The sequence below is a fragment of the Limulus polyphemus genome, unplaced genomic scaffold, assembly GCF_000517525.1.
Source record: "Limulus polyphemus unplaced genomic scaffold, Limulus_polyphemus-2.1.2 Scaffold1965, whole genome shotgun sequence".
NCBI classification, from domain to species: domain Eukaryota; kingdom Metazoa; phylum Arthropoda; class Merostomata; order Xiphosura; family Limulidae; genus Limulus; species Limulus polyphemus.
Genome location: NW_013667575.1, coordinates 81,414 through 92,285, shown reverse-complemented (window position 1 = coordinate 92,285; position 10,872 = coordinate 81,414). Strand labels below are relative to the sequence as shown.

Genomic DNA, 10,872 nt, shown 5'->3' with positions numbered 1-10,872 from the left:
TCTTTATAAGGTCGTGATTACCATATTGAATGGAACTCTGTATAAGGTCGTGATTACCATGTTGAATGACACTCTTTATAAGGTCGTGATTACCATATTGAATGGAACTCTGTATAAGGTCGTTATTACCATGTTGAATGGAACTCTGTATAAAGTCGTGATTACCATGTTGAATGACACTCTTTATAAGGTGCATATAGGGCTAGTGTACTTTGAATATATGAATTTCAAACTCTAATGTGTACAGCTCTGTACAGTATTAGCATTATAACTATTTTAATCGTAATTACCTATTAAGACCAGGTGCTGTTGTTTACTTTAAGCGCAAAGTGGGTTATAAGCTCTTTGTCTACCGTGGGGAATCTAACCCTCGATTTTAATATAGCATGTCCTTAAACTCGCCGTTGTTCATACCTTTTCAATTGAGCGCCGCTGTCCCTAACGCTACAGCAAAGAACTAGAGGGGCACTCAGAGCGCATGTTTCTGCCACGCAGGGTTGATCATATTCAGCTCTCAAAAAAATAAGAAAATGTATCCGTATGTCCGTCGTTATCAACGGATACAGACCATATTTGGCTGGACAATGAGGAATAATATTCTACATGTGTCCACCAAGTTTCATCAAACTCCGATCCTTTTTGACTGAGTTGTAGAACAAACATAGTGTGACAAATCGGTCTCCATCTTAACAGATAGGGATTTTTTACTTTTATGATCTTAAATGTGACCTTGACCCTCAAAAAACTAAACACTTCTAAGATGGGCCATATTCCAAATGTATATCAACTTTCGTCCAAATTTATTCAGCCGTTTCCGAGAAATCTTGCTGATAAACACATACACACACACACAAACAAACAGACACACACAGGGGGAAACACAACCTCTGTCCACCTTCCGTAGCGGAGGTAAAAATACATCGGCGCTACTGTTGTCGCTACTTTTGAAACTGAAATTTTTCATGATAGTTTGTTTGTCAGTGGGCAATGTAAGAATGAAAAACACAAATTTATCGGTTAATGATAGCACTTTATTGCTTAACATAATACAGACTTCCCAGAACAGCCTATATATATTTGTGAATGATGAGAGGAAACCAGCTAATAACCATACAGACTTCCATGCATTCAATGATAGTATTTAAAGAACACAACGTAAAAAAAAAATATATGATGACAGTAATAATAATAAAAGAGCTAATAAGCTAATGTGAAATAATAAATCTCTAGATATTACGTCCCTTATTATTTGTTCAATTATATTATTGTTTTAATTTCTTATTAATTTCAGTAGCATCAGTTTCTCGAACTTGTTATTCGTCAATCTAGCCCGTTTTAGATTCAAAATGTATTTACCTGTTGAGAAAAGCTGCACTTGACAGAATGTTCATATTGAAATAAATGGAGAGAGATTTAAAAGGGAACTAGGTTGGTTCTATATATTTTAAAGTAGATGGTTCTTTGCTCAAAAACAATGTTATTTGATTTTTGCAGCTTGGGACAAATTACTTGCAGATTTCGCTTGTTGTTTAAAGCACATGAAGAAGTCTTCTTCATCATCTCCCTCATTGCTCGAAAATGATGAAAACTCACTAAAATCAGCACTTTCTGAACTTTCATCATTGTTGTTTTCCATCTTTCAAAAAGTTTTTAATCATCATTACAGCTTCTTTCCTATCGTTCGAGCTAATCCAAAGCAGTTTAAACCATGGGTGAAAAAGCAGCTGTGAGAACGTGATCCTCATTGACAAAAGCAGCTGTGAAAACGTGATCCTCATTGACAAAAGCAGCTTCAAAATGCTTCTCAATTCCCGAAATCAAAGCATTAACAAGTTGCTTGCAAGTCTGGAGTGGCTTACTACAAAAATCTTTCAGTTTTTTCAAACATGCAGTAAGTAGTCCTATATAGGTCGTAGTTTCTCTTTGAAGTAAATCCAGTGTACGTGCTATAGGTCGCTTGCCAATTTACTATTTTTTTATGAAGATTATATCAGAAAGGTTGAAACGAGCGATACCCATCTCATCACACATTTTATTGACTGAACCCTCTCTCTTCGTTATTATGCTCTCCATACAAACGAACTTACAATACACCGAACTGCACGTGTAGCACATGGAACAACAGAACGTTCTCCCAGTTCTTGTTGTATAAGGTCAACTGCTATGGCACTGCGTCTCTGTTTGTTCCAAGGCGTCTAGTTCTTCACAGATACTACTCTGAACACTTTCTTGAACGTAGGTCGCGCAAAGCCTTTTCTACCCCCTTTATTGCTACTAAATTGTCGAACATCTAAGATGCTTGGGGAGAAAACAGACCTCACTGGATTTTGTCTCACTACTAATGATATCGGAAATGCTGTGGAAGTTTATCTCATTTTCTTCTCCTTCTTCACTTTACTCGAGTTTGCTTTGATCTGCTTTGTAATCACCTGCATCACTACTTACAGGTTCAGCCCTTGATTCATTGATCTGCTTTGTAATCACCTGCATCACTACTTACAGGTTCAGCCCTTGATTCATTGATCTGCTTTGTAATCACCTGCATCACTACTTACAGGTTCAGCCCTTGATTCATTGGAGAAAATCATGTAAAAACAAATAGTAAAATATTAAAAGAGATTTGTATATGATGTATGGCATGGCTTATTAGTACAATCTTAGTATGGCATTGTCATATTGGGTTGGTATAATACTGATAATTATAATAATATTAATTTAATTTCTTATACAGTACTTCTCTAGTCATTGTCAGCCATTCAAAGCGCCTGTCGCTGACCAGTCTCTACATTAGTCGAAAGCTAAGTGAAAGAGAAACAACTTCAAAAGATTTTTAAAAGATCTGACAGACTTAAAGTTCGATAGGGAGAGTTATCCATAGCTTAGGAGCATAGACAGAAAAACGTGAAAGAGAGAAGGAAGGAAAGAAAGAGAGAGAGAGAAAGAGAGAAACAGTACCAGTATTAATATATACTAGACTCGACCCGCAAAACATTTGTGGTAGTTTTCATGCCCTTGCTTGAACGTTCCTTATTCTATGATTTTCATGCACAGCATATAAGCTGAGCTTTCTTGCAGGCATTATGCGTTTGATCGCTAAATCCTGTTCTATTTGAAAAACAATGAGTGATGTTATTAAGATTATTACAAGGACTACTGCAATGTTTCATCATACTTAATACCATAAAAAGTTTAAAATAGTAAGAATGTGTATTCCTTCGCAGGTGATTTAAAGGGAAATCGAATAACTGTTTGTTTATTTTTTGTTTTATTTTTATGTGTGTGTGTTTAAGCACAAAGCTCAACGCAGTTATCGAATCTTGATTTTTAGCGTTATAATCTTTCAAGCTTACCCCTGAGTCACCGTGAGACAAATTGAATGATCTAGAAATAACTTACGAGCGTTGAACTTGTATTCAATTAGGTATATCATTATTATTTACTCTCTACACGTAACCGTAACTATATTTAACTCTCTCTCTCTCTACGGCTATTTTTTTCTGCGTATGTCACGAGATTTTAATGAGTTATATTTTACATTTACTTTATTATCAAGGTATATGAATAAATATAGCACAAAAACGTATCTAACAATCCATATTTTAATAGTATACAAGTTTTAAGTTCTTAAATTTACAACTTATAAGGCAATATTTAAAAAAACATCCTAAAGTTCCCCTAGTGTGATAATTTCTCTCTAAGCTTTCCCTCTTATCTAAATGTATTTATCACCCCCTCCAAGAAATGCGAAATTTAACGTAACTTAATCACTGTAATTTTTTTTTCAAGCCAATATGCAATTAGGATTCCTCAGACAAAGGCCTTTCGAACAATATGAGATTTGTGGCATTTGGTCGAGAAATTTAGGAGAAAAGGTTTGGACAGACAGACAGATGCAAGTGTATTATTATGTAGATTGTGATTAATATATATATTATTCATTGATATAAGATGCAGTAATAAACAAAATTTATTATGAAAATACTGTAACTAACCTGAATGCTTTGACAAAGTTGGACCCATTGTCAGTAGTGATCTTGATAATCTTGTTTTGAATGCAATATTCGATGTGAACTGCTTCCAGTTCCTTGATGATCAAGTCAGATGTGTATTGGCCAGTGAGAAGGCGGCAAGCAAATGCTGTATATTCCCTCTTTAGGCTTTCTGGGTTAATCTAATGGACAGTCACGCCTACATAGGATCTGTAAAAGTAAACAATACAAAGCTAAACTAGTGAGTACAAAACGCTCACTGTAAATGCTACGCTAAAGCTAATTCCATGTCTCATTCTATTATTAGATGTTTTAAATTTCAGAAACAACAATGCTTTTTATCATCTATTAACAATTTATTACAACACATCTGTTTCCGCAACTCTAACAATCGACTGTGATCACTTTACTGTGCTGAACTGCTCTTTCAGTTCATCTTTTTTTCAGTGCGAATTTATCGTTAATTGCGCACGTTTGAAAGGAAACATTTCCCCAATGACCAAATCAATTATGAGTGTATATATTTTACATTGGCTAACCCTCCCGGCACTAGCAGCAATGAAGGCTCCAAGAATTGGTTGTTCCACTTAATTTTTCTCAGTTTTTCTCTTAGAAGAAGTATAAGTCCCTGTGTCTGATGCTTGAACTGACCGTTTGCTTGACCTTTTTACCTCCGTTCCTCTCTTGATGCATGATTCAAAACCCCTGAGTTTATGGGAATGATTGTAACTAATGTGTTTCTTTAGATTAAAAAGTGATTTCTTATTGGCCCTGCAAATATTTTTTTTTTGCGTGCAAACAACATTTACACTGCAACAAAATTATTTAGGGTTGGGATCCACTTGCATTTTCACTTCCAACAAATTCAAAAAAGTCTGTTATGTAGGCCAAGGATGGCTACATCCACGATTAGACTCAGTGTTAACAGCTTTTTGTAGCAGAAACATCGTCTTTTTTTTTTGCCGGATTCCATTATATGACATTAGCTAATGTACATGGCGACGCAATCTCGCGCTAAATGCTACTTTGACGGAATGACGAACGAAAATAAAAAGAAATGATGCCTGGTTGCTGTAGAGAGCAAGTTCAATCCTGACGCAACATGTTTACGACAGCAACTGCATCACGTAACACGACTGATTGTCTTTCGTAAATAAAATGCAGTAAAAATGTAATTATATACAATATATTATACAAAAATACAATATACAAAAATATAATACTATTATATATATATATCAATATATAATTATGATAATATTTAATATAATTATAATATTATAATATACAATATAAATAAAGATTTATAATAGCATATATTTTTGGGATTTTCTTAACTAATTATCCGACATGAAATATTAACTAGCTGGTTCATATGAATATGCTCCACAGTGGCACAGCGGTATGTCTGCGGACTCACAACGCTAGAATCCGGGTTTCGATACCCGTGGTGGGCAGAGCACAGATAGCCCATTGTGTAGCTTTGTGCTTAATAACAAACAAACAAACAAAAATCATATGATTAAAAGGTATTACCAAGAAAAGGATCTGCTAAAATTATCCAGCTCAGGGATGTAATAAAAAAATTAACAGTACTTCTAAATTAAATTTATTTACATAAAAATAAATTGATACACCTTCTTAATTAATATTAAATTAAACTGAACATATATATATAATGAATATTAAATATAAAAATATTGTAAACAAATACAAAGAACACTTTATCTGTGTTACGTAGCATTACGTCAAGGATATCCGGCAAGCCATGTTGCAGATCGAATCAGCTGAATATTTCAGGTAGCATACGCAAGCCTATTTATGTCCGAAACAATATATATCTAATATTTTATAATAATTATATATATACAAATCTCTATGATTATACAATTATATATAAAGATTATCCTAATTTATATTTTCTGTTTAAAAATGTAGCGAGTAGCGCTTTGCATGAATGAAAAATTGAGCGACGCTACATGTAATCGCTATAAATTTTTAAATGTATCCTTAATCCATTTGTCGCTCCTATAGAAGCGCTACGCACAGCTCTGCCGCTGTTCCACCGACGGACCAGAAATGGTAAACAAATTTTGAGATTTCAGCAAAATTTTTGTATGACAGGCAAACGTTTGGTAATCAAAGAAGGAAGTTGGACCTTATGAAATAAATGCTAATTTTTATGAATATTTTTTCACAGATATGCCATCAGATTAATAAAGCAGATGATCTGACAAATCTAATCATGTCTTTTTGTGGAAGCAAATGATCTGAAATATTTGATCATGTTTTTTGTTGAAACAAATCATCTGACAAATCTGATCATGCTTTTTGTGCAACAAAAAAAACATGATCAAATATGTCAGATCATCTGCTTCAACAAAAAGATATGATCAGATATGTCAGATCACCTGCTTCAACAAATAGACATGATCAGATTTGTCAGATCATTTTTTTAACTACGTTGTATGATCTAATTCGTCAGATCAGCTCTCTTCGTTCCCCGCTGGGACAGCGGTAAGTCTACGGATTTACAACCCTAAAATCAGGTGTTCAATTCCCCTCGGTGGTCACAGCAGATAGCCAGTGTGGTTTTGCTATAAGAAACACACACACAGCTCTCATCTTTAGTAGGTGTGTAATTAGAACTGTTAAACTGAGCATAAGTGTTCGTCATGTAGTCTTATGTACTTGTAAGATATGTCTTGTTTTGCCCATTGCCCTAAGTATTCTGGAGATGATGTTATAAATTTAAACTTTCTAAAAAAAAGAAGCTAGTAAGCTTTAGGTAACTTAAAATATACGAAATATATTGTAAACAAATGTACAGGTTAATAAGAACATATAGAACAGCACATGCAGGAGACTAGAGTATTAAAAGTACAGACGTATAGATACGCAGGTAAATTAATATCAATATGCGAGCAACAGAGAAACACTCCGTAGCAAAACAAAATGAGGCTAATTTACGTTTTGCCCAAATGGGTGCTCATGCGTAAGAGACAGCTGGAACATAACTAAACATAAACTCCCATAAGGCACCGTTCAGGTTAGAAAACGTAGTTTTTGTACAAACATTTGTCATGTCTATTATTTTCCTCTGCTAACTTTCTAATTTGTTCATGTTATAACATATGTTAATTCGTATTCAAACAATATATTCTAATTACTATGCAGTATGATGGAACAGATAATTGTCAAATAAGTTTGAAATATAACATTAAAAAACCTTTATTAAATTTTTGCTGCATATTATTTTTGTGTTACTTAGAAAGTTCTTTACTTATTCAAGACAAACGTTAAAACAGATAAGTTTTAGTTATGATTTTTAATTCGGAGAAAATGACCGAACATTCTTGTTTCTTTAACAAATGTTTTACGACAACCGATATCAAAGGGGCTAAAAGTCGGAAGCGAATCTTTGTGTTTCTACCCATATTTTTGAGCAAATATTAATTACTTCATTATGATTTCATATTGGTAATGAATAAAATTGGGCACATCTGAACGGATTGTGGTGCAATATCTGTCCTGACGTAATAAGATTTCTGTTGATGAGACTCGAGAAAATTTGCTTATATTCTCTGTATATCCTAAGGGCTGTAAAATAAATGATGAACACGTGCTGAATATGCCCTGCAGTATTCACTGCGCAGCTGCGGTTTGGATACGTAAAAAATTGTACATAATTACAATGAGAAACACGTACGTAACTCCACGAAAATATCAAACTTCAGACAGAAAAATTGTGACGATAGTAGTCACTCCAGTTAATAGTTTACAGCTCTGTTTAATATGGAATGGTAAGTTACAGTTTTTTTTAATGGTTACTTCCAGATGATTATTGAAGTGTAGGTTTAGGAACTAGTATTAATTTAGAAGCTATTTGAATATTACGTAGACATAAGACGTTCTGGAACTGAAGACGATATATAGCATGGACTAAAATGGTTAAATTATTTTAACTTTACTAGTTTTATGTATCGGCCAGCCCGAGTATCAGTTTTGATCTATTAACTTTGATTCACTAGTTTTATATTTAAATGTGAAACCGGAAGTAAGCGGAACAAGATGTCTTTATCTAGCTATAACTATTCTCTGATGCGGAAGTTTTCAAAATATTGTTAACTTTATTTCGCAGAAAGCTGTATAGTAACTACCCCGTTGAAGTTCCTTAAAATATATTCTAAAAGATGGAGATTGGTGTTTGTGAGGTATTATAGTATTCTAATGCTTTTCCTAATAATTTTACACTAGAAAATCTTGAAAATACATGATTATGTAAAACGGATAGACGAACAAAATTAAGTAAGTGACTTTTACATAGTTCATGTGCTAACAATACTTTGAGTGAGCACTAAAAATACCTGATAAAACCCTAGCACTTCCGACTGGTCAAAGTGTTGGACTGGGGGTCAGATGCTGCTTCGTTACCATAACGAAGAAAAAAAGGCTCCACAATTTAAGAGCGTGGGTGTGTTATAAGAGTCATGGTCAAATCCCACAATTCGATCTGACAAGACTGGCCTAGAGTTGGCGGTGTTGACTACTGAATTTCTTTCAGTCTAACAATAAAATGCCTCCTGTAGGTCCGCGGCTAGTCTCTGGGCTTATAACGCTAAAAATCGGGTTTGGTACCCGCGGTGGAAAGAGCACGGATAGTTCTTTTAATAGGTCTGCGATTAACAACAAACAAACGTTTTAAAATTAGAAACGAGTAGTGCAAAGTAGCTCTCGTGTAGCTATATGCGAAATTTAACAAAAAGACAAAAAAAAAAAACAAACAACAACAAGTAAACCTGTTTTCATCTGATTTTTATGCTTGTATAACCGTTAAGTGCGACTGATTGTAGATACTTTTTATGCCTGTATAACCGTTAAGTGTGACTGGTTGTAGATATTTTTTATGCTTGTATAACCGTTAAGTGTGACTGGTTGTAGATATTTTTATGCTTGTATAACCGTTAAGTGTGACTGGTTGTAGATATTTTTTATGCTTGTATAACCGTTAAGTGTGACTGGTTGTAGATATTTTTTATGTCTGTATAACCGTTAAGTGCGACTGATTGTAGACGCTTTTTATGCCTGTATAAACGTTAAATGCGACTGATTGTAGACGCTTTTTATGCTTGTATAACCGTTAAGTGCGACTGATTGCAGACGCTTTTTATGCCTGTATAACTGTTAAGTGCGACTGATTGTAGATATTTGTTTCGTTGTTCCGGAAGTTCGCTTAAAGCTACTCGAGAGCTAAATGCTCTAGTCATTTCTAATTTGAAAGTGATAAACTAGAGGGAAGGTAACTAATCACCATCACCCACCGCCAACGCTTTGGCTACTATTTTACTAAGGGAAAATTGGATTGACATTCACAATATAGCGCCCCCACGGCTGATAGGACAAGAATGTTCGGTGGCTGGATTCGAACTCGCAACCCACAGGCTATGGAAGGTCTGAGTAGAAATGAGTGTTCATTAATAGGTTAACCACACTGTAACTGCTATATTCAACGCCGATGAGGCCTTTCGCATAATACAAGGGTTCTTCACGGCGGTTAGATTTCTTGTATTTGTATCATATAATGAGCTAGCTAAAACATCAACCTGGTAAACCATTTATGTACAGTAGATTAATGTTATTATTATCAAGACTCTTTTAACTGCACAATATTTAGTTTGCATATTTTTTTTTCCATACAGTGATAAAACACACGTTAATCAAATGTTCGGCGGTCTGGAGAACGTCATTTACACTGTGGAATCTTATGACATAACTAACACTAACCCAGAGGAAATAGATGACGTAGGAAGACCACATGGTATTGGTAGAAAGAATAAAACGCGGTTTCAGTTTTTGTTAAATCCTAAATTCCTTTTATTTACCATTTCGGTTTTAATAGTTATACAAGGAATGTTTTTCAGCTACTTTGTTGGCATTGTATACACCTTAGAGAAACGATACGCTGTTTACAGTACAATCAGTGGTTTTATCCTCATTGCTGGTGAACTAAGTCCAATTTTGCTGGGTGGAATAATAGGCTACTTCTCGCAGAAGAGTCATCGACCAAGAATAATAGGATTATGTATGGTTGTTTCTGCTATAGGGTGTTTTGTCTGTACACTTCCATATTTTATACATGGTCCAGGGCTTCATCTTCTGATATCTTCGATCGACAAAAACAGCACGTATGATCTTTGTGGAGTTAATAAAAGAGAAGATTATTACTGTTCTTCAAAAACATATCAGTCCACAGCTTTAAAGTTAGAAGTTATCATACTGTTTCTCGGGAGTATGTTAAAAGGAGTTGGATATATTGGTACCTTTATCATAGGAATACCCTTGGTAGATGACAACGCCAAGAAGAAGGACTCCCCAGTATATATAGGTAAGAAGCATTGTATCCATGGAAACAGTCTAAAATTCAGTTTCCTTGTTTTAAAACGTGAAGCAAGTTGTATAGACAGAAACAACTACAAGGTTATCCCCATTTAAATCAGTTTGTTTGTTTTTATCTGAAGATAAGTTAAGTATTTTGTTCTTAGAGTAAAATGCGTCCCCTAGTGGCACAGGAGTTACAACGCTAGAAACCGGGTTTCGATACCCGTGGTGGGCAGAGAACAGATAGCCCATTGTGTAACTTTGTGCTTAATTACAAACAAACAGAATAAAATGCACTATAATGATAATTGATTTCAGATGATTATAAATGTGGCCTTCTCCTCTAAACTATTTTGTTCGTCATATTAATTAATACACAGATATATATCTATCTACCTATATGTAATAGCCAAATGTCTGTCTGTCTGTCACGCTCTATATCTCCTAAACGATTAATCGTAGAAAGAAATATATATATATATATATATATATATATATATATATT

General features: G+C 34.4%; 1 protein-coding gene across 1 annotated transcript in view; it reads left to right on the top strand.

Moving 5' to 3' along the window:
- Positions 1-7,676: 7,676 nt before the first annotated feature.
- Positions 7,677-10,872, top strand: part of LOC106465503 (solute carrier organic anion transporter family member 4C1-like) — a 21,733-nt gene continuing 18,537 nt past the window's right edge. The window contains exons 1-2 of the mRNA XM_022393415.1: positions 7,677-7,792; positions 9,689-10,374. Coding sequence (XP_022249123.1) covers positions 7,785-7,792; positions 9,689-10,374 — 694 coding nt within the window. The 5' untranslated portion in view covers positions 7,677-7,784. The remainder of the gene's footprint in view (positions 7,793-9,688; positions 10,375-10,872) is intronic.